Source organism: Rhinolophus sinicus, chromosome 18 (genome assembly GCF_057876585.1).
Source record: "Rhinolophus sinicus isolate RSI-liver-muscle chromosome 18, RSI-T2T, whole genome shotgun sequence".
NCBI classification, from domain to species: Eukaryota; Metazoa; Chordata; class Mammalia; order Chiroptera; family Rhinolophidae; genus Rhinolophus; species Rhinolophus sinicus.
This window is the reverse complement of record NC_142518.1, coordinates 73,007,419-73,031,703: the sequence shown is the minus strand read 5'-3', so window position 1 is coordinate 73,031,703 and position 24,285 is coordinate 73,007,419. Positions and strand designations below refer to the sequence as shown.

At 40.6% G+C, this 24,285-nt stretch overlaps 1 protein-coding gene across 1 annotated transcript; it reads right to left on the bottom strand.

Annotated features, from left to right (window-relative positions):
• Positions 1-2,613: 2,613 nt before the first annotated feature.
• PRPS1 (phosphoribosyl pyrophosphate synthetase 1) lies at positions 2,614-22,361 on the bottom strand. Its single transcript, XM_019715220.2, has 7 exons — positions 22,110-22,361; positions 12,273-12,456; positions 11,060-11,158; positions 9,628-9,752; positions 6,817-6,990; positions 4,656-4,815; positions 2,614-3,729 (listed from the first exon to the last, which is right to left on the bottom strand). The coding sequence occupies exons 1-7, from the start codon at positions 22,229-22,231 to the stop codon at positions 3,637-3,639; spliced, it is 957 nt and encodes a 318-aa protein (XP_019570779.1). The 5' UTR covers positions 22,232-22,361; the 3' UTR covers positions 2,614-3,636.
• Positions 22,362-24,285: the final 1,924 nt, after the last annotated feature.

Genomic DNA, 24,285 nt, shown 5'->3' with positions numbered 1-24,285 from the left:
AATATCGCCTGCCCCAGCACAAAGATCCCAGAACAACCTGAGAACCAATGTTAAGGCCTGACCCTAACCCCCACATGCGTTTAGTACACGGGACCCAAATATGCCCGTTAACATATTAGCTCCCCTGCACTTGTCTCACAAAGACTTAGACTTTGAAAAAGGTGATTTAGAAGAAATGCTTTGAACCCAAATTCTATTGAACATCAAGCTTTATCTGTCATAATTTGGAATGGAATATGCTTTATTCTTAAGGAGTCTCAGACTGGCGAAAAAGATCTGCAGGAGAAAAACAGGCCTCAAATCATGGCGGAAAACGAAAGCAGGAGGGGAAGTCTTCAGCTGTAGAACCCTTTGCCTTTAAGCCATGACTATCATGACAGAAGCCACCTGTTTCAAGCAGCATTGTCCAGGGGCCAGTGAATGGTTCTGAGGGGAGGGAGAACGCCATGCGTGTTTTTGAATAACCACCTGCAAAATGCCGAGCCTTTCAAAAAGCCTTACCTGAGAGCCACCATTTGGCAAAAGGCAGCAAATGACTAGTAGGCATGTAATTGGTCAATCCTCAGTCTGGAAATGAGGTGTGAATGAACTTTGGGGTGTGTTCCCATCCCATGGTTGTGTTCATTCTAATCTTCCCTTCTCCCGTTTGTAGCTATGGAGAGGACAGTATAGATGGCCCTGGTGGTGACATCAGTTACGTGATATAGAGGACTCCAAAGACACGTGGCCCTCCTAGAACTGAACCTGTTTTTGTCATATTATGCACTGGGTGCAAAAGGTCGTCATGGGCAATGAAAATGAACCCTGGCCAAGGCAAAACAAGGGCAAACCAGAGGCAGAGGAAGCCAGGGCTCAGGGTTCCAGGAGCCAATCAACTGAAGAAGCATCTGGCTAAAGGCTGGAGGTTCAGACGAAAGGGTGACAGGCTGGCTCCATTTCCTGGCTGAGTGTAATGGCTATTCATAAATAGAGCACTTACTCCCTCAGGGGTCTCTAGTCTGAGTGGTGGGCCCTGGGCGGTAGTGCAGAGCTTCCTTCCTCATCCTCACTTTGAGTTTGTGGGGGAGCTGCCCAGAAGCCAGACTACTTTCCTGAGGCCTCTTCCCTCTCCCCCACAATTAAGAGCTTAGTCAGAGCGAAACGGTGGAAGGGCAGGTCACGGGGAGACAATGTTTTGTCTTAATTGCAAGCTTTTTATATGATTCTTAATAACCCTCAGGTTAAGGACTACATGATACTAATGTGCACATTAAATAAGCCCTTTAGCAGAAAATGCTTCTATTCCGAATCTGGAAGGACTAACAGCCCCAATTTGAGAAGAAATAAATCTTTTATAAGGGCATTTATAAGCTTCGGGACTTGAAAAGTTTACCCTTGGTCCAAATAATCTTCCTTGTTTCTGGTGGGGGGAGGTGAGGTGAGGGGATGTGAAATAAAACGTGGTGATGCCTTTTGTTCAAGTGATCCTATGCTCTCACGCACGGGTAGCTTCACCTGTGCTCATCCCTGCAACTCCATTGGCTTTCGTGCAGCCTCCTCAAACCCCACGTGTTCCTGCTGCTGTTCCCCAGTCAAGAATCATTAACCACTTGCCAGCCAGGACACCTGGGTCTCTCCCACTGGAGAAAAAAAGAATGGCCTTGGAGGTGCTTGTGACATTTTGCTGAGTGTCACAGGGAATTGAATACTGACCTTCCCCCAGGGTTAGGGATCAGAGGTCGGGACTGAGGGCCTCTTGAATGATCTCAAAACCTTATCCAAGGACCTGGATTACCCAAGGGGGGCGGGGCACAGTATGTTTTATGTCAAAATCTTCTGACATGGCAAACCCTGATCAACTGATTCAATACTTCAGGAAATAGCATTATCAGCAAATTACAACATTGATGCTCCATGTCAGCTTCTCCCAGAACAAAGATTTGGGGTGAGAGAGGACTAGAGGGTTAGAGCCACACTTTTCATATCTCACTTCCGTCCCTTCTGAATCACTTCTTCAAAAGACTCATTGTAAAACAGATATCCCAATATTCAACATAAAGCAAAAACAAACCAGAACCAGGCTTCAAAGATAAGGGAGCACTCTTCACAAAGCCCCAGAAGCATGTAGCTTCCCCAAATAAAAGCCCTTATTTGGTGAAACGCAAAGAAACTCACTTAAAACTTTGGAATGCACTATAATTCATTCTTAAGTTTTGCACATTTACCTTCCCCAGATATTTATTTAGAAGGGCTGAAATTAAATACCAAATGTATGTCAACTACTGATGTAGGGAAATTTTACCATATTTGGCAAAATTGGTTCAAAATGAATTATATAAACTATTCTTTTCCAATAAGAAAATACCTAATTGCTCTCCCCAGGAATAAGAACCAGACATCCAGCAGGCATTATACAGCCTGTAATTCAGGTATATTGCATAGAATTACAGTATATATATAGTTCTACATAAACCCCAGAAATCTTAAGTTGGATAAAACTGCTGCCAATATCTTATCTTGGCTTAATAATGTGGCTAAGAGTTTGGAAATAAAGAATAAGTATCATTGGGCAGCAAGACACCTAAACGAAACCTTTGGCAGACAGAGCAGTACAAATATGATATAGACCCACGGTCACACAACACAAATACTTTATTAGTTTCCTCTACAAGAGCTAGTGACATCAATCTTTTTAACAGAAACCTCAGGTCATTTGAGAGGCCAAACAGATCCAAGGAAGAAAAATGCAAATTAAATATTTAAATTAATCAAAAGGCACTACAATACCACCTAGAACCTTCTACCATGGTGGTAGTGGGCTAAGGAAGATTAAGCTACAGCGAAATAACCTTGTGTAAATGTTAAAGAATACATAGCAAGAAATGAGGTTTGCTTTCCAGAAGACTTTAGTACAATGTTCATTTGGGCCCAAGAAGATATTTGGCCAGGAAAAGGTCAAGATGGTTGAAGGTCAAGCCAAACAGAGAAGGAATAGGTACAAAAGCCTCTAAGCAGAAGTCTCCAAGCAGAGGGTTATGGATCAGGTTTTTTCCTCCAGAAGCATCCGCTGCACTGTGTGCTATCTTTCGTCAGCTCCCCCCTGCCCCCTCCACCACCCACCAAGAGCTGCCTGCCTTAAAGGGGCTCAGTTACCAAAGCTGGGTTCTGGGCTGCCTACAGCTCTTGTAATTTAGCATAGACCTTAGAGAACTTGTCACATGTTGTTTGTGTGTGTGTGTGTGTGAGCGACGGGGGGTGGGGTGGGGGGGCATTAGGTTGGATTTGCTGCTAGTAGTTCTGAACCAAGGAAACCCTAAAGTATTCACATGTGAAATAGTCTGAACTTCCCCCAAAACATTCAAACACCCCCAATACAACACCCTTCAAAGTCTGAAATGTTGCAGCCACTGAGCTGTAGTTAGAGCTGCAAGGCTCACAAAATCAAAGAAGCCAGAATAAGACAATGCAGGTAGGAAACCTGAGCAGTTAGTCTCAATCTGTTTTTCCCTGATTTTGGAGAAACACTAATATACCTGATATGGGATGTAGAAAGCTACTGGAGCAAGCTGGGTCTTCTGCTGAGTTTTTCATCAAATACCAAGGGAAAACAAGGAGTGGTGTTCATTTTATTTTTTAAAAGCCTCAGGAGTTATTCTATTATAAAGGGACATGGCTGAACAGATAGGAAACAGATTCCCCATTGTGAGTTCTCCGGATGGCTTCTGCAAGGATCATGGAGATGTCAATCACCTAGAAAGGCAAGAAAAGCACCAGGTTAGTATCACAGACACAGATGACAGGACAGTTTGCACACCGCTGAGCAGTTAATGAGAGTTCTTCCTCTTAAGACTGCTGCACTGTGCTGTTTCCCCTCGTGAGCTGGCACCCATTCCTCATAACATTTTAAATATAACCACATAGGATAGTCAAAATGCTAATGGATGAAAAGTTCTAACTCAGACTCACCAAGATGATGGCACGTTGGCATCTAAAAATTCTTAGGAATGAAAAAAATATATATTTAAGTTGAAAAAAAATCCTTAAGAATGGGGCATCAACCCTCCAATTCTATATATGTCAGAAAGCTAATAGATTACTATACACATAATTAAACAAAGGCCTTGTCTTTAAAATATATTCAGCATTCAAAATTGAGTGTTTAACAATTACTTGGAGAATTACTTTAAAGCAGTGGTCCCAGGACCTCTGGTTTTGCAGGTCTTGAATGGAGCAAAGTAATCTGCATTTTAACAAGAACACTAGGTAATTAAGTTAGGTTGTTTTCAGAGCAACTTTGAGAGACTCTGGAGTTCTAAGGAGTATACCATCAGTTTAAAGGTTTCACATTATGTCTTATTTTACTATAAGACTGGGTCTTTACTATAATATAATTAATATAATATAATATAATATAATAAATATAATACTGGGTCTTATATTAATTTTTGCTCCATAAGACTCATTAGAAGTGATTGTCTGGCTAGGTCTTATTTTTGGGGAAACATGGTAGAGCAATCTGAATTTTTAAACACACGTTTTTGTTTTACTTTTGGATCATAGGTCCTGATGACAGACTAAACCCTTAAGAACAAAGCAGGAAATCTGGTAATTCGACATATGTAACCACCTCCTGAATGCTTCGGTGGAGTTTTGTTTTGCAAGAATCTTGCCCTCACCTGTATTTTGGAGCAATGCTTCATCTTATCCTCCTGAGGTATGGTGTTGGTGACTACTACTGCTTCAAAGCATGCGCTGTTAATGCGAGAAATGGCTGGGCCAGAAAAGATGCCATGGGTCAAGATAGCATAAACTCTGGTGGCTCCAGCTGAGAGAAGTCTATAGGAAAAAGCAGAGTTGATTTGGGTTCATCTTGTCACTATAGAATCTGAGTTAGGAAGGAGCAGTGTATTAATCAGCTTGGCTGCCATGCCACAGTCCATAGCTTAAACAGAATTTTATTTCTCATACTTCTGGAGGCTGCAACGTCCAAGATCAAGGTGGTGGCAAGGCAGGTGTCTCTTGGCTTGTTGGCTCCTATCATCTCCCTGTGTATTCACACAACCACTCTGACCTCTTTGTGTGTACACATGCATGGGGAGAAGGGGGGCAGTGAGCTTTTTGGTCTTTTATTAAGGGCACCAATCGCATCATAAGGACCCCACCCTGATGACCTCATCTAAACTTAAATATTTCTCAAAGGTCCTATCTCCAAATACCATTGCATTGGGGGTTAGGGCTTCAATGTATAAATTTCAGGGGGCCACAACTGAATCCATACCAAGGAGAGAGAAATGGACTAAGAACTTATCTGAATAGGTTTGGATTCATGTAAAAGAGCTGTAGCAGACTGCTACATTCAACAAAATCTATTTCCTCTTCTCCCTGGGCATACAGCTGGACTACATTTCCCAGCCTCCCTTGCATAGTTAGGTGTGGCCATGTGACTTAATTCTGGCTATCAAAATGTGGGCACCACTTCCTGGCTGAGCTTATAAAATTATTCCATAGGTGAGCAATCTTTCCATGCTCTTTTCCCTTTTTGGATGGCCAAAATGGAAGTAAATGTCTTTGAAAGGATTCTTGGAAGCCATATTTTAAAGGATTCTTGGAAGGCACTGATGCAGTGCCAGAAGACTGAAAGAGGAATACTTGCATTGGAGTACGCCATGAACAAGAAACTGTATCATGTTAAGCCACTGACATTTCAGGGAGTTGATGTGGTATAGCAATTAGCATTACCTTACTAATACTAGAGCAAAAGGAATTTTATGAATACTCCAAGATCCAAATCAGGCCTCATTCAGCACACAAATACTTTTTTGGCACCCATTATATGCCAGGCCCTGTGCAAGGCACACTTGGAGGTTAAAAAAAAAAGTTATGAGAATATGAGAAACAGTGCTGTCTATAGTGGCTTGGATTGTAAGCACTTAAATTTTAAAGGGGGGACTGATGGAATCTAGTCTTAGGTTTTAGGAAGATTTGCAAGTGGAATGGCAAAATGAAAAATGAAAGATGGACTGAGGAGGTAGGAGACCTGTGACTGGCAGCAGAGAGAACAGAAGGGAGGCATTTTAGAACAGTGCATGCAAGAGATGGAAAGTAATTTGAATGAAGTTAGGAGTCTTACTTACTAAGAAGTAAGACTAGTGTTTTAGGCTTAGGTAAAATATAAACATGAGAATACAGAGGGTGCCAAAAAAAATGTATACACATTTTAAGAAAGGAAAACTGTATTAAAATTGTAATACTCAATACATACTGATAACAAAAGATGAATACAAGTCACGTTTGACTTCTGCAATTACAAGAGATGCTCAAAGTGGTTACCATCAGTGTCCAGACACTTCTGATTACAGTGAACTACTGCTTGAGCAACGCTGACCAGTGTCCACTTGTATACATTTTTTTGGCACCCCCAGTATATTTTTGTCTGCTTAGGCCTGTGGATTTCTACCTTAACTTCTTTAAAAAAAACTATCAAAAGTAGAGTATTCAGAGTGATGAAAAAATTTTGGAAATATAGTGGTGATAGCTGTACAGCAGTATGAATGTAACTAATGCCATTGAACCGTACAGTTAAAATGGTTAAAATGGCCAACTTTATGTTATATATCATTTAGCAAAATAAAAAGACAAAAAAACTAAGGAAATCTGGTGGGGGGAGAAAGAGCACTCATCAATTTATACATACTGCGATTCAAGCCTCGGGTGATGAAAAACTCCCAAAGCTAGATATCATCTCAATTCAGTTCCCAAAAGAATCAGCCGGCTTAAGGCACTCAGACAGCTGTCAGCTTTTACTTCTAACCACCAGCCCCACTGCTCAGCACTCACTTGTCAGCTGCATGGCAGATTGTGCCACAAGTGTCAGCCATGTCATCCACTAGGATGGCCACCCGGTCCTTCACGTCTCCCACCAGCACCATGCGGTCCACTTCGTTGGCCTTCTTCCGTTCTTTGTGAATCAAGGCAAAGTCCACATTCAATCGGTCGGCAATAGAGGTCACTCTGCAAAAGCAGGTATTCACAGTTAAAACCTGGGGAGAGTGGCTCCTAAGACAAAAGAAATGAACTGAAGAATGTGCTTGTTTTCTGAGGGAGAAAACATGAAACCCAACAGTTCCCAGGGCTGGAAGAAAACAACTATAATTTATTGACATCACAACTGGCTTTTATAGACTAATGCCTCCATATCCTGAGAGCAATTTATGAATATAAATTAGAATCCATTCTGCCTTACAGTAGGGGATAGACATATGCGCTCACCAGTTCCAGGAAGCAGCATAATGCTAAGGCACGTTCATTTAATGAATTCGCAGCAGAAGGGAAGAGAGAGAAGATTTGGTTAACTAATGCCAGCAGTGCAGACTGTCCCAGTTTGACATGCGGATGGGTTGAGAAGTGCGACTGAACCTGGCAGAAGAGGAGGAGTAGCCAGCCTGTTCCAATGCCTGTGCCCTCATCACACTCCCTCCAGTGATCCACCAACTGTCAATGTCAACTGTACCTGGGCACCAAGCTTGGGAGTTCCTTTAATGACGGCTAAAAAGAAAGTTATACCAATTAACTGGGCAAACGGGGCACCTCACTGTACAGCCAAAGTATCTCCAAATCAAAATAGGTTTTCTTTTTTTTTTTAATTACAAGAAAATACAAAGCAGACCAGGTGAGACAGAAGACAAATCTGTCTGGTGTCAGAGTACCACATGATTCACGCAAACAGAAATACATTCAGTAAATGACATTGTGGCCCCAGTGACATGTACATCCGTGCCCGACTGTGCCGTCCTCGTGTGTGACGAGGCCTGTACTTTGGGGCTTTGTTTTGAATGTACTGGTCCAACCAGAGCACTCTGTCCTATTTCCCTTCTGACAATGGTCACGTATCTGAGTTTGTGCTAGACAGGGGAGAACGTGTGACCACATAATAGAGAACACACAAGATTTGAGCCACAACCCAGTAGACACTGTACCCTGATCTAAATAAGCCACACCCTGTGCTCTCCATTACTACCTCGTGGGCACATAACATCTAGTCACCAATCTGCTTGGAATGATGATTCATCCAAGAGAAAGGCACGGTTACTTCAAGCATCCCAATCCATGCTTAACAGCAACAAACTTAGTGATCGACAAAGCATAAAGGACTAGAAAAAGTCACTACCTGTGCCCTTGAGGGGAGAAACCATGTACAAGTCACAACTGCACAGGGATCTGAACTCCAAATCCTGCCAACACAGAAGTGAGGGCCACTCACTTTGAAAATACTCCATCACTATAAGAAAATTATAAACCAAAAAACCCACATCATCTGCTAAAGGCAATTTTTCTGTACCCAACTTTGGAAAGAAAATCCTGCTTGTTTATTTCAGATGTGACTGTTTTCTAAGTCCCATAGCAAGATGTGAAAATAATGCACAAGTTAAGACAAGTATGACAACCACTATTAGGGGAATCTTTTTTAGGCTGTCTCTAGTATTACAGATGGTAACCAGCGATTACATAGCCTGACAAAGCCATACGTCTGGCTGGATAATGGAACTCAAAGTTCTCAGCTTATCAGTACTGTTGAAGTTACTGAAATAAAGAGATTGTTGAGAAACAGTCATTGAAGATTTGAATGGCTTGTAGAGAGATCTGAATTAGCTTTTCCTAATCATCTGTGTTTTGTAGCTTTTCATTCTATTTCCACAACAAGTAGAGCATGTGTCACTTTTGAATGCATTACTGAGTGACCCACTAAGGAAATAAAAAGCTCTTAGCACCATGTGAGCTGTAAAATATTGCAACTGGTAATCCCTGGCAGTTTGTTTAAAATGTTAAGGTCTGGGCTTTAAATAAAATTATCACGCCTTATTTTCCTTCCTGCTTAATACTTTAATCCAAAGGATCAAAATGATCTAACCAACAACAGCATTAAGAGGTATGTAAAAGTTACTTGTCCACTATTATCATGTGGTTTGACAGCAGGTGCTGCTCATTAGAAAACCAAATTTCCTCCCCCATTTCCCTATAGGTTCCCAGCAGTATTGTTAGGTCTGCGGGGCCAAGTTACTAATGGGTCACAGTCAGGCCAACAATAGGTACCAAACTATTTAGGGCCCCTCTGCTGCTGCCTTGTCTTTCAGGTAGTTACTCGGGCCAGGAAAGAGAAGTGAGTAAAACTATATCCAGCCTGTGTCCCAGCTACTGGTACATCCATTCTGAAGTACTACTTAAAATCTGTCACTTGGATAGAAAAGCATCGCTTTCTGACAACTGTCTGAAAGATTTTTCCAGTACAGAATAATACAAATTTCAGCCCCAATTCAGATCTCTTTTATTTTCTTTCTTTTGCCTGGTTGCACTGGCGAGAACTTCCAATACTATATTGAAAAGCAGAGGTGATAGGGGTCAGCCATGTCATGTTCCTGAACATAGAGCAAAGGGCTTCAGGTTTTCACCACTAATTATGAGATTAGCTGAGGGTTTGTCATATATGGCCTTTATTATATTGAGGTATTTTCCTTCTATACCTATTTTATTAAGCATTTTAATCATAAATGGATGCTGTATCTTGTCAAATGCTTGAAACCTATGTCACTTTACTAACCACTGTCACCCCAATAAACTTAAAAAAAAACAGGTAAAAAAACAACCTCTTACCTCTTAGCTCCCCCAGCATCAGGCGAGACAATAGTGCAGTTCCTCCACTCAGATATGTTCTCCCTTATCCACTTCAGGACAGCGGGCTCTGCGTACAAATTATCCACAGGGATATCAAAAAATCCCTGTAGGAAGGAGCTGGGTCAGTTTTGCTTTGTGTTCCTTCTCTTCCATTTATAAATGACTAACACAAAGAAAATAGTGACTTGTCCAAAGAATACCTTCCTGCACCATTCAGACTGAGTAGAGGGCATACTCAGTGTGGGAGGCTAAAAATGGCCTCCTCAAATCCAGGCTATGCAAGAGAGCCCAGGCACGATGGGCAACGCCAGCCCCTGGTAACCCACAACTGACCACAGCCACATGAGTGAACCCTTGGGAAAAAGGTCCATGTAAAGCCAAGACCAGAACTACCCAGCCAATGTGCAGACTCACAAGGTAATAAATACTTACTACTTCATGCTAATAAATGTTGGCCTGGCTTCAGGAGCAAAAGCTAACTGGTAAACCAGTTAGAGATGCTACGGCATATAAACTTAGTGGAAGATATTTATAATGAATAACAGTAACTAGAAGCCAGATCTGTGTTCTAATACCATGTTTCCCCGAAAATAAGACCTACCCCGAAGATAAGCACCAGTTAAGATCTCAGCATGAAGGACGCATTTAGTAAGTTATGACAACATTCCAGAAGATGACATGACTGTAATTGAATAAATATAGATTGTTGTACATGAAAAAAATAAGACGTCCCCTGAAAATAAGCCCTAATGGAGCAAAAATTAATATAAGACCCCGTCTTATTTTTGGGGAAACACGGTACTAGTTGCTATAGATTAGTTGTGTTCCTCTTCTGTGAAATGGGTATAATCATTTGCCCTATATAACTCACTGGAATGCCGTAAGCCTCCAATGGTAACGATTTGAAAGTCTCTTTAAAATGTATAAACATAAGGTGGCATTCTGTTCCCCTTACTCTGAGTTTATGCTAGAAAGTAGGTTGCAATATCTGTGCCTCTAAATTTAATGATGACATTAACAGCTCCCATTTATTTGGTTCCTGTCATCAGCCAGGTATTATACTATGAATTTAATATCTTACTTAATACTCACAGTAACAAAGCAGTGTATATTCATAACTCAAATAATCTGCCCAAGGTTATAAAGCTAGTAATCATCAGAGCCAGTATTCAAACTAGGTCGGAACCCAAAGCCTACTCTGCCCGGAATATATGACTGCCTCCCTTTCCAACCACCCCAAATGACTAAGACCATAAACTAAGCTTAAAGTGAGAATGTTTAAAAGGTCTAGTTTGAGCTGTACTTGAGCAGTTTTTTCTTCTCTGCAGTCTTCAGCATTATCAGTCCTCTCCTCCCCCCTTTCTAACTCCTAAAAATCTCTAAGCTAATATTTAACTTCTACTGATGATACCTGAATTTGAGAAGCATGCAGGTCCATGGTGATAATATGATCTGCGCCTGCTACAGAGAGCATATTTGCAACAAGCTTGGCTGAGATTGGAGCACGGCTCTAAATGGAGGGGAGAAAAAAAAATCCAAAAAGCCAATTAGAGAAAGAACTCCTTTGCTGAAGCAGCCTTTATTTACTGTGCACCTACTTACCATGTTTAAGGCACTGTGCCACGCAGAAAATCCAGAGAAAGTGACATGGCCACTGACTGAGTAGATCACAATCTAGTATAAATACTAGGTTGAACATCACTTTTCCAACTCAGGATACGTATTTAGTATAAGGAAATACCTTCCTACCTTTCATTTTCTTAACTTAATGTACATATTTTCAGTCTATTCAAGTGTTTCCAGTGCTCCATTTAAATTAGGCAGACTTACGTCTTTTTTGAAAGAATTTTCTTAAAATCTCTTTTAACACATATATAGTCAAAACTGTATAACATCTAACATGTCAATATTTGAAGATACCAGAGTTTATGTTGTAAATTATCATCTGGAGGTCAACCTTCTAGTGACCTCAAGCCCCTTAAGTAACAGGTAAACACATCTGCTGTACTGTAAAATGGCAAAGCCCATGCCCTTTACTCTACACTCTGTAGGAGCACCGTACTCTATTGGGATAAAACATCTGGCCTTCTCCCAGGCACTGTATGTAAAATTGGGCACTGATGACAATAGAAAATAGACTTGCAAAGTTTTACGTATATGCCTTATCCTCTAATATGTACCAGATAAACAAGGTGAGGTGTATGTGTGTGCGTGTGTATAATGAGACCAAGTATTCATGTAACAGACTTCAAGTTTTATGAAGAGGTCACAACGACAACCCCAAAAGGGTCCCAGAGGATCTACCACAGTTAAAAAAAAATTCTGTTCCATGGAAGCTGGTACTTAAGTCTCACTGATACAATTGAAAAACAGCAGTGAGCTAATAAAGTCATATACGTATGACTGGAATAAAATATACAGACTGCAAATGTGTTGCTTTATACCAGTTACATATTGACTGTTTTGAAAATTCGGTAATTCCTACCAGAATGCGAGAAATAATACTCTCCAAATGTATATCTGATGCTGAAGGGATTGTTTGGAACTTTGGCCAGTGCTCATGCTTCCCCTGATTTAAGAAAACAAAAAACAAACTTGTTTCATAAAGGAGATTATGCTCCTACCTTATCCTTCTTATCCTGCCGGGCGTAAGGGAAGCACGGTATCACGGCCGTGACGCGGCTGGCTGAAGCAATCTTGCAGGCATTGATCATAATCAAAAGCTCCATCAGATTGTCGTTAATTTCACCACAGCCGCTCTGAACAATGTAGACATCCTCTCCTCGTACACTTTCGCCAATTTCCACGCTACAACCAGGAAAGGAAGGACAATAAAAACAATCGATTTGAAAGCACTATATGAACTATACTTCCACACACAGTCAAGCCAAAAAAGCATAGCTTCCCTACTAGTACGCTATGAAGGGGTTACACCTGCATGTGGACGTTGATCCCCTCAGACGTCAGGAGGCTCCCTGGAGGAGCCCTTGTACCAGAAGCAGTCTACTGCCCCAGTTTACTCCAGTGCACTACACAAATATTACCTATTTTTATATGGGACACAACATGAAAAAGACTGGCTAAAGTACTCACAAGAAATTGAAACACAATTTCAGTTAGGCGGCTTATATCTCATTTCAGGTACATAACATGTGAATGCAAATTTGATACAGCATCTGTGACTGTCACAATCCACATATAACAAAAGTAGAAAGATCGTATAAGGAATGAATCACTACGGTTCTATAATGATGCCTTCCACAGAAGATCGCACCACACTTACCATATGGGCCAGTTCACTCAAAAAAAAAAAAAAAAAAAAAAAAAAGTTCCTATGCCAGTCACTGCGGTAGGCGCCAGGGATACAATGGAGAGTAAAACAGATGTGGTCCTTGCCCTCATTCTAAGCTAACTGTACTCTGGCCCAATCAGTAAGTCTTGTTTTTAAAAAATTCCACAGGAAGTTACTATAACTATGGAGTACAGCTATCTTTTATCACAAAATGAAAGTTTTCGTATCTATACTCAGATCCTTACCAAGAATAACTAATGATTAAAAAAATAAACTCTGTGACACCTCAAAACAACACCATCTTCCCTATGAATCCTCTAGGTGAGGGGTATTTGTGGGTGCACATAGGTGCATGCGTATGTAATATGTGTAGATGAGATGTAAACCAGAATGGTTGATGACACCTATTGACCAAGAGAAAAATTTCTTCAACAAGAGATAATTCCATTGCCAGAAGAAGCTGATAATTATTGTTTAATTATTAGGCGATAATTGTTATTTAATATTTATTCCTTTCCAAGCCAAGTAACAATGGTAAGGATGCTACATTTGAAAAGAATGGGGTTAGTTTATATTATGAAGCAAGAAAAATAAAGGCAAATGGTAAAAAAAAAAAATCAAACCAGAAACCAATTAGAACAGGGAAGCTGAGATTACTGGTAGCTAGAACAAAAAGGAAAACACATTAGTTTGTGATATCTGGAGACAAACCTTCATGCACTAAATTCAAGAAATATTTTATACTAGAGATCCTTATGTTAAAAGTGCCTTATTTGATCAAATCAATAATTTAAGTTCCTACGTCAAGAAACTAGAAAATGGGAAATGTAAAACCCAAAGTAAGCAGAAAGGAGAAAATAACCATAAGGGTAGAAATCAATGAAATTGAAAAGAGTAGAGCAATAAGAAAAGCCAATGAAACCAAAAGCTGGTTCTTGGGGGAAGGGGACTCAATAAAATTGATAAACCTCCAGGAAGACTGACCTAAAACAGCTTCACTGGAGAATTCTACCAGTTAAAGAATGAACATGAATTCTGCACAATCCTTTCCAGAAAACAGATGAGGAGGGATTGTTTTCCAAATCATTTTATGAGGCTGGTATTACCCAGATACCAAAGCAGAGAGAGGCAATATAAAAAGGAAAACTACAGAGGGGGAGAAGGGTAGGTGTGGTTACAAGAGGGTAACAGGAAGGATCCTTGCCATAGAAAACTTTTTGTATCTTGACTGCATCAGTGTCAATATCCTGCTTGATGCGTTATACCATAGCTGTGCAAGAAAACTGTAGTCTGGAAAAACTACTTTGGGACTTTGGGAAAACTGGGTAATGGGTACAACTGGCTCTCCATATTATTTCTTAAAATTGCATGTGAATTTACAATTCATTCTTCCCACTACTTGGAATGTTCTTCCTATACCTCGCTCGTTCATTTCTCAGGTCTCCAATCAAAATATCCTCCCTGACCATCTTATTAAAAGTGACTTGCCTAATAGACATATGAAAAAATGCTCAACATCACTAATCATCAGAGAAATGCAAATCAAAACCACAATGAGATATCACCTCACCCCAGTCAGAATGGCGATCATCAACAAGACAAATAGTAACAAGTGTTGGAGAGGCTGTGGAGAAAAAGGAACCCTCATACACTGTTGGTGGGAATGCAGACTGGTGCAGCCGCTATGGAAGGCAGTGTGGAGGTTCCTCAAAAAATTACGAATAGAACTGCCATATGACCCAGCAATCCCTCTCCTGGGTATCTACCCAAAAAATCTGAAAACATTTAGAGATAAAGACACGTGTGCTCCAATGTTCATTGCAGCTTTGTTTACGGTGGCCAAGACATGGAAACAACCAAAACGTCCTTTGATAGATGAATGGATAAAGAAGTTGTGGTATATATACACGATGGAATACTATTCGGCAGTAAGAAAAGATGATATAGGAACATTTGTGACAACATGGATGGATCTTTAGAGAGTAATGCTGAGCGAAACAAGTCAGACAGAAAAAGCAGAGAACCATGTGATTTCACTGATATGTGGTATATAAACCAAAAACAACAAAAGAACAAGACAAACAAATGAGAAACAGAAACTCATAGACACAGACAATGGTTTAGTGGTTACCAGAGGGTAAGGGGGGCGGGGGGTGGGGGGTTGGAGATGAGGGTAAGGGGGATCGAATATATGGTGATGGAAGGAGAACTGACTCTGGGTGATGAACACACAATGGGAATTATAGATGATGTAATACAGAATTGTACACCTGAAATCTATGTAATTTTACTAATAATTGTCACCCCAATAAATTTAATAAAATAAAATTAAAACAAACAAACAAAAAAAAAAGTGACTTGCCTGAGAACCTATCAGATTAAAAGTGACTTAAAAATAAATACGAACCAATAGCACTGTATGGACTTTCTTTGCATACCAATTTGAGCAAACTGTAAAACTAAAAACAAAAAAACACATTTATGAGACAAGGAAATTTAAACATTAGTTATTTGATATGAAAAGATTACTGTTAGTATTTTTAGGCAAGAAAATGGTATTGTGTCTACTAAAACATATATGGGTGACATAATACCTGGGTTTGCTTCAAAATAATTCAATTGCAGGCAGGTGTATGGAGAGGGAATAGGTGAAACACAATTAGCCATAAACTGCCATAAACTAGATTGGGTGATGGGTACATGGGGGATAGGGTAGGTGGGATTATGCTATTCTCTCTACTTCTGCATGTTTGGAATGTTCCACAATAAAATTAAATAACATGACCCTCCCCACTTATTCTTTCATCACCCTAGTTATTCCCTTCGGAACACTTATCACAATTTCTTATCACCTTATTTTTTTCATGCACTTCTTTATTGCCTGTCTCCTCCACCAGAATGCAAGCTCCACGAAGACAGGGACCAGATCTGTAATGTTCATCTGTCTCCCAGCCAGCGAGTGTCAATATCACACAAAGAGTGAATGAACGAATGTCCCTCAGGGTTAGGCTGCCTCTTGGATCCACTCACTTTAGACAGAATGTCTGAACCATCTGCAGGCTTGCTTACTGTGAAAATTTAGAAGATTGACTTTTATAGTCCCTCATGCTAGAGGCACGTGGGTCCAACATGTTTCCTCAAAAGGTTTTGACAAATCTGTTCATACCCTTTTACAGATACTCAGCTGACAGATAAGATACTTATTCTGTGGTAGAACCACAACTTGATGGGCCCAATAGGAGGTGACAGCTACAAAGAATTTTATGGTGGGATCCTGAAATAGCAATACTGAGCAATATAATGAACAATATAGCAATTTTGTGGACCCAGCTGAACTGACCAGCCTTGAGAAACAACCGAGTCTGTCAGCAACGTCAACTATGCCAAATGCCAAAATTGCTTTCTGAAGACAGTCTTCATAATTCAAATGGATGGGCTGGAGGGAGCCAAGAAGGGCTTTCTAGAAGAGCGGCTTGCATGTTTCCCAAAGTGTAGGCCCTAGAATGGTGCTGCCCCACATGGGAGTCACTGACCTCACGTGGTTACTGAGCACATGAAATGTGGCTAGTGTGACTGAGGAACTGAATTGAGACGTACTGCAAGTGTAAAATATACACTTTGTTTTTTGACGATCTAGTTGGCTTTATTAAGCCATCAGGAATCAGCCAGCATCCCATCTAGCATCTAGAAGGGCACTCCCTAAAATACATACCTTCCTGCTAACACAGTATATATAAAAGGAAAACTATCTCAAATTTTATATTGATTACATGTTAAAACTGTAATATTTTGGATATACTGGGATAAATATATTATTAAAATTAAAAAAAGCAAAAGTAGAAAGGACGAAATAACCCTTCATGGAGGTGAGTGTATTCTGCAAGGTACTCGTTGTGGTAGGCCCAATGACAAGAGGCAGTGGTAGCTTAGAGGGACTAACACTCCCTGCCCTTTTAAGAGATTACAGGATAAAAGGGTCCCTCCTATGTATTATGGTGCACAACTCTAGGGTCCTGACCAAGTACCTCAAATATTTGAGCCACTTCAAAACTCAAAGAAAATTTGAACCTCACCCACAGTCATCCCCCACACGTCACTTCCTTGACCGAGATCTTCATTCCCCTGGGGGAGAACAAAAGTCAGGCATGTTGATTTCTAATAAAAAGTCAACTGTGTCCTCTAATAAAAAGTCATCTGGTACTGGAAGCCTGTGGCTCTTCTTTCAGTCAAGTACACAGACAGTCACTTGCCAGAGTCAGGTTGTTTGATTAGGAGCTAGGGAACGGCAGTTTGACAATTGAGCCAAGACAACATGTAGCAAGGGATGGGCTAATTGACCATTCTCCAGTTTTCCTGTTATCAAGTAAGACTAGGAAACAACAGACTTAGTCCATGATGGCTTATCTGTCTTTATAAACGCTTCAACTATCAGATTCAATACAAAAACTACTAACAAAATTCCTTATATCGTCCATTATGTTACTCAATATAATTATTTAAGGATCCTTACCCATGAAATTCTTAGAATTTTGTGCCTGAAAGTTTCTAAAGAGTTTTATGAAAATAAAAACTACATAATCCATTGCATATGCCTTTATCCCTTTGGCTGCCAGAAAGGGATACAGTTAAAGTAACACTAAACTTCAGTAATCACTTTATGCCAAATTCTTGGCACAATTACTATCATACTTTGTTCTATAAGGTTTCTAGAGTATCTACTTAATGAACCTTTTGCATGTTGACTATCATGAAACACACTTCAAATCCTTTCTTGAAAGCAGGTAAGGTATTATAAAATTATCACTGCCAAGTTCAACAACAGAGAGAATTTGCTAAATACATAGCTTTAACAGAGGTGTTCCTTTAAAAATTATATTCATTCTAACTTTACATAAGGTTTGAAAAATAATTCTTAAAAAAATCACCAGTTACCACCCACCACAATCACTAGTGCCATTTCTGTGTTATCACCTGATGATAATTAACCAACAGTTCAGCCATTTCCCAAAGCCAAACCTAGACTAAAACTTCCCCTCAAGCACAGAAGCAGCATGTTACCACCAGGAATCCATCTAATAACTTGAAAAAGTTATTTAACGAAGTGGTGCAAGTAAACAAGGATAGTGCTTGTTCTACTGTGTGTAATTCTAAATTCACTAATACAGACCAATCTTTCCCTCCATTAGCATTTTTTTTTAGGATTATATGATACAGATGTTCACAAAGCCTTTAAAAGCCCATGAACTACCCTCAGGTCATACAGCTTGGTCAATCAACTGTTCAATGAACCCTCAAGAAATCTTAATATTATTATTATAGCTTCCTCTAAGAGATACGTTAGGCAGTGATTGATGGTACAACACTTATGCCTACCTAAAACCTGTTTGCTCTTAACATAATATATCAGGAAGAAAGGCCTGGTTTAGTTATTTGAAGGATAACAGGCCTTGTTCTCTCCCTCTAGCTAATGGTGTGTTCTCCAAATGGCTTTGGGCCAATCATTCTCCCAGCCGTTCTGGAGAGGCCAGGTGACTGGCTTTGTCCATCCAATGAGAAAACTAACTTCTCCTTTACCCTTTCCTTTAGCATCAGGCATAAGTGCATTGAATGAGCACAGAATGTTAAAAAACACAAAAAGGAAATAAAGTAAATCTAAAATGCAGGTGGTATTCTTAAGAAAATATTAAGAATTTAGACAGAGATGTTGGCATGTGCAAAACACATGGGATTAATTAATGAAAGGACATAGTTCTTAGGAAAATCCTAGGCAACCAAAATTAAGTTTTCCCCTCTCAGCTTATTGAGAGTAACCAAATAAACCGAAGTTTGAAGAGAATCAAGTCAAAAATTTTTGTAATTCAAGAGTTTTAAAAGCCCAATGAGATACTGTATCAACAAAAATGTTAAAGCACAGTAATACCCAGATTTGGGAAAGTTACTTAACCTCTGAATCTTAGTTCCTTCACTTGTAAAATGGGGATAGTGAGAGTAACTCCTCATAGCAGTATTGAGATGGTTAAATATGCTGTGTATAAAGTGTTTAGCATCTGAACTAGCATATCGTAAGCATTCACTATTCATTAATTATTATTAATATCGTTGTTATTGCTGGTGAGAATGGAAATTGGTTCAACTTTTCTGGAGAGCAATTTGGCACTAGGTATTCAAAAGCCTAAAAAATGGTATATACCCTTTAAGCTTAACGTATTCCCCTTCTAGGGATTTACCCTAAGAAAATATTCAGAAATAGGGAGCATTTGAGATCTTGCTCTCCGGCATATGCAGTTAGTCAGTTTGGCTCAAACTCTTATAAAAATTATCTAAAAAAAAAAGAAAGAAAATAATCAGAAACGGTCAAAGATTTATGTTCAGGATTTTCATATTAAAAGCATTAGATAAAAAATACCTAATAATACGGACTAGGTTATCTGAAATTATGGTAAAACCATTAAGACAAACTAACTACTGTTTAAAAGCTGTTTCACACCATGTCGACTAAATATTAAGGGGAGAAACTATTCAAACTATATTGTAAGTGAAGAAAGCTATACACACGTCTCACATTTTTGAAAAAGTCTATGAGCACACACACAAACACCTGGAAGGTCATACATCAAATGTGAACAGTCGGGCGGTGGAATTTTTGGGATGTCTTTTTTCCATATCATCTGCAGTGCCACCACCATCCCTTCTTACCAACATTTACTGTACATTTATTGCATCAGACGGTATTCTAAGAGCTTCAGTCCTATCTCAGTTCATCCTCACAAGAACTCCATGGGTAGTTACTACTTTACAGATGAGATCACTGAGGCAAAGAAAGCCTCAGGATACAATTCTAGGTTCTCTGAGACCAGAGCCTACGTTTTTAAACTCTCTTAAACTATTATATTTGTGTGTGTGAAACGTACCACTTATACGTATGCATGTTTCCCAAATAACTGGACAGCAAAGGATGATCCTGATGACTTCAAAAGAAAAGGCACTTTGCTCACGAGAGCATCAACTCCTGAGATTCTGCCAAATTGTAGCAAATAGCAGAACTGTCTCACTTGAGGATGGGCTCTGCAGTCCCCCATCTGATGACCCACAGTACCCACTGAGCTGCCCTGTCCACGACCTGTAGATCTCAAGAGTCACACAGAGCAGCAGTTACCATTTCTGCAGTGCAGAAAAGCCAAAGGTTGGCGGGAGGGGCAAGCTCCATAGGCAACATATTCGATTATGAGGATTTCAGAACATCTAAGGAACCAGAAAGCTACTGATTTAAGCCACAAACAAGGAAACCTAACCAGTCAGCAATTTTCCACATTGGGCTTAATCTTCCCCAATGTTTCCAAGCATGTTACTGTCCAGTTTTTTAAAAATGAAATCAGCCTAATATCTCAGTAGATTGGGATTGCTGATAAATTCAGATAAACCAATCAGTAGAAAACTAAGTTGTCCTTCCCCTCTGCTCTCCCAATATAGCCTCAGGTTCTGGTGTGTTTTGTTATGCAGAGGGTGAAGGGTTAACACAAGGAAAAAGAGTCTTTGTATTTTTCCTAGAAGCACAGGAAAAGCATTTAATAACCACAGTTCTCTAAAGGGACCAAAAAAAAAAAAAAAAAAACACCCTCTAAATGAAAATCATTCTCCTCCCCTAGCTATACGCCACTTGCAAAGTCTGGTCCTGTTTTGTCTCCTTTATTACAGCCTATGAGTCATAATGGTGTGGTCAAAGCTGAAGTCGGCAGCTTTGCTAGCCTCTTTCGACTAAGGTATTGCCTGGTTACAGATGGCATCAGTGTTTGCACTATCGTTTGCATCACAACCAGCGGCACAATAATCAAGCATTCAAAAGGAAACTGCCCATTCCAGATGAATGCTTTTTCTTTTATCAGCAGTGTCTAAAAAGTATAAGGGGAGTTACACTTTGGTAATAATTTTAAAGAAAGAAAAATGGAAATAAAAGCATTTATGAAAACATGTTCAAAGCAATCTTATTTAACTGATCATTAAGTTTGGTGCAAGTTTTCCCCTTCACAGATGACGGTATCTGTAAGATTTTGAGCACTGCTCTGATTTGGTCAACAGGGTTAACGACAAAAGACAAAGTAGGCCTATCAGAACCAGAAGATTCTATGTTTAGGTGGAAGGGGTACTGAAAAGCTCAGATAACCAAGTTATCTCTAAGATGGCCTCAAGGTGCAGGAAGACGGTGGGAGTGGGGTGGGGGAAGCAAGTTTAATTAGAAGGGCAAGGAAAAAAAAATTGAGTTGCAACGCACTATGCGATCCAGGTCTTCTACTCTGTTATCTTCCCTCAATTAACTTAACATTCAAAACTGTTTCCTAAATTTCCCATCTGGCACCAAGAGAAGTGGGTAAGTTCAGGACAGACTTTGCCAAAAAATATGCTTTTGTATTATCTGTACTAGTAGCTGCACTGGGGAAGGTCAAGGATTCCAGGATTAAGGTTCCCTAAGATTTTCTGGATGGCTCAAGCTGAGATGCTGGCAATCAGGATGCAGTTAATGCATCACACTAGCTGATCAACTAGATTTAACATTAAGTATGGCTCCAAGGCTAAGATTCTGAAGATGTGAAAAGCCAACGCTAGTCAATCTGAGGAAGTGTTCAGTAATACTTTTGGCGCCCTCAGTACATAACGTTAATTTCACTCAAAACCAAACCCAGCACAATTTCGAATTGAAAAGATGCTTCTTAGATTCTAGAAGAAACACCAGGAGGGCTCAGTTGTAGGACTGACACCCGTACAAGCTGGTTCAAGAGCTGAAGCGGCACCTGTCCAGCCTGAGTAGTTCAACAGTGAAGCCACAAGGCCACGTGTCCCCACAGCCGCGACTAAGCGTCCTTCCCCTCCTGTCGCTCTAGGCAGCCAATATCCCTAGGCTGGGTCCTCCAGCCCCTGCCTTCAGACCCAGAAGCTTCGCCTCAAGCTCCATATTGACTCCAACCCTCAACACGGTGAGAACCAATGTGACCCTTCCGCGAGAGGTGAAATAACGGATACAGCCGGTAGAGCACGCTCCCCAGAGTTGCCCCTTCCCCCACACGCGGTCCCCCAGAACTCACGCGGCGGCCCCATCCCCCTACCCTCTGCGTCCCAATCGTCGCCCCCGTCGCCAGGCAGGTGAGGCCGGTCATGGTCCCAGCTTCGCTCTTACCAGGTCTCCTGGTTGCTGAATTTCTTAGTCACCACCTTGCCTAGCTCCAGGCCCAGGCGGTCAGCAATTTTCTGGGATAAGTCCTGGTGAGAACTGCCGCTGAAGATTTTGATATTCGGCATCTTGGCCAACTACCCTAGACACTCTGCCCAGTGATCACTGCCGCTGCCGAGATGCAAACCGAGGTCGGCTCAGAGACTCAGTACTAACCGCTTGGCGTTGCTACTCCGCCATCTTACATTCCCGCCCCGCGCGCGGCTCTAAATTGTTCAGTGCCAAGGAGGCGGGGCCACCAGGCAAGTCCACACCCCGATTAGCTGAGCGGCAGAGAGGGGCGGGTCCTCACTGTAGCTTCGCCGGCCTCTGACACTCTCAGGTATTGGCTGGAAGCCATGAAAGGGGCGAGGCTAATAGCCCCGCCCCCTGGAGCTTGGCAGTCGGGGAGAACTCGGAAAGAGCGCCCAAGCGTTGGGCACTTGACTGGGGTTGGAGGGATGCCGGTGACGCGGAGGGCTAGATTGTTCCGCAAGCGGGAAACCACCCACGGTTTTTTTTTTCTTTCTTCAGCGCCAGAACGTAAGTCTACCTCTGGTTTAGTTTCTTTTTAAGAAAATCTATTTAATGCAATATGTAGATGATGTATTACAGAAATGTACACTTGAAACCTATATAAATTTACTAACCAGTGTCACCCCAGTACATTTATAAATAAATAAATAAATAAATAAATAAATAAATAAATAAATAAATAAATAAAATCTGTTTATCAAGATGGCAGCCACAGATCATCAGAATGAAGGGGAGATTTCTGAACATGAGTTTGCATGTTTCTGGACATGAATGATTTTTATCTCTGTATAAGGACCAGTCCGAATTAATGCACGTTTCCATCACAGAGACACCCATAGCATAGGTGCATCCAAAGGGTTTGTTTGCCCTTTGTAGTCGCACAGCCTCTCCTGTGCCTGGATGGCAAGTCCCAAGGGGAAAGTGATAGGGCACACCACCTGCATCATCCAGACACTGCAAGAGAAAAGCTGTGTTTTATTTCTACTGCTGGGACCAAGTATGTTCAAACAAGTGAAGGAGTATGGCTTTGTCAAAATATCTGGGCAATAAAGGTCTGATTTATCTAACCCTTGGAAAGGAAAGAAAATCTAGTATACTTACGGGACTTTGGATAAAGAGCCCTGAATGAATCAGAAAACCTGGTTTTTGGTCCTGTCTGCCTCATGTGAGCCTCAGCAGCAGCATCTGCTTATTGCTAATGTGGCCTTTTGTACCATGCTTTGTTATTTGTATGATACTTGCTAATTGGACCAAAGAGAGCCTTTATTCTTATACCACATTTTTGTTAGGTATATTCCAACCATGGGTTACAAGAGAGAAACCATACAATTTTAGAATCATACAAACTTACTTATGAACACTGTAGTGCTCATAATTACAAACTGTAAAAAGAGAAGAGACTTCAGAAATCATCTGGTCTACTAGCTGCATTTTACATACGGTGAACCTGAGACCCAGAAATGGGAAGGGATTTGTTTAAGTGGCAAGGGCCGAAAATACTCAAAGCAGCACCCTATCTTTCTCTTCCTGCCATTTTCAGCAGTGTCCATGGAGGACCTCTCCTTTTGACCTGTTTTCATACTTTCACAAGTTCAGAAATTTAATGTAGGCCCAGATGTGTAGGAATATGTGGAGAAGGAAGTAAACTCCAAGGCAGAATGTTGGTAGTCCTCCATCACAGTTCCTTTGTCAAATATTAATGTGCACTTTATTGCATACAAGGCAGTGTGCTAGGCATGGAGAGGACTATAAATTATTAGCCCCTGAAGAATTTGTAAAGATTTATTGAATACTGTTTATGGGCCAGGCCAGGTTCTGGGCACTGAGAATATAGCAGTAAACAATCAAAAACCCCTCATGGAGTTTACATTCTGAAACAACAAGCATGTACAAAAAGAAAACATGTACTATGTCAAATGGTGATAAATGCTATGGAGAAAAATCAGGCAAGGAAGTGGGATAATGTGCCATGGTGGTGGTGGAAGGTGGGAGGAGTATAATTTTAAGTAGGGTGGTAAAAGAAGGTCTATCTGGGAAGGTAACATTTTAGCAAAGACCTGAAGGAGGTAAAGGAATGAGCCATCAGGTTATCTAATTAGATTATCTA

Coding starts and splice junctions, on each gene's coding strand:
- PRPS1 (XM_019715220.2), bottom strand. CDS start 22,231: ATGCCGAATATCAAAATCTTCAGCGGCAGTTCTCACCAGGACTTATCC. Junction 12,457..22,109: donor TTCAGCAACCAGGAGACCTG/GTAAGAGCGAAG, acceptor TCCTGGTTGTAG/CGTGGAAATTGGCGAAAGTG. Junction 4,816..6,816: donor ATCTGCCATGCAGCTGACAA/GTGAGTGCTGAG, acceptor TTTTTCCTATAG/ACTTCTCTCAGCTGGAGCCA.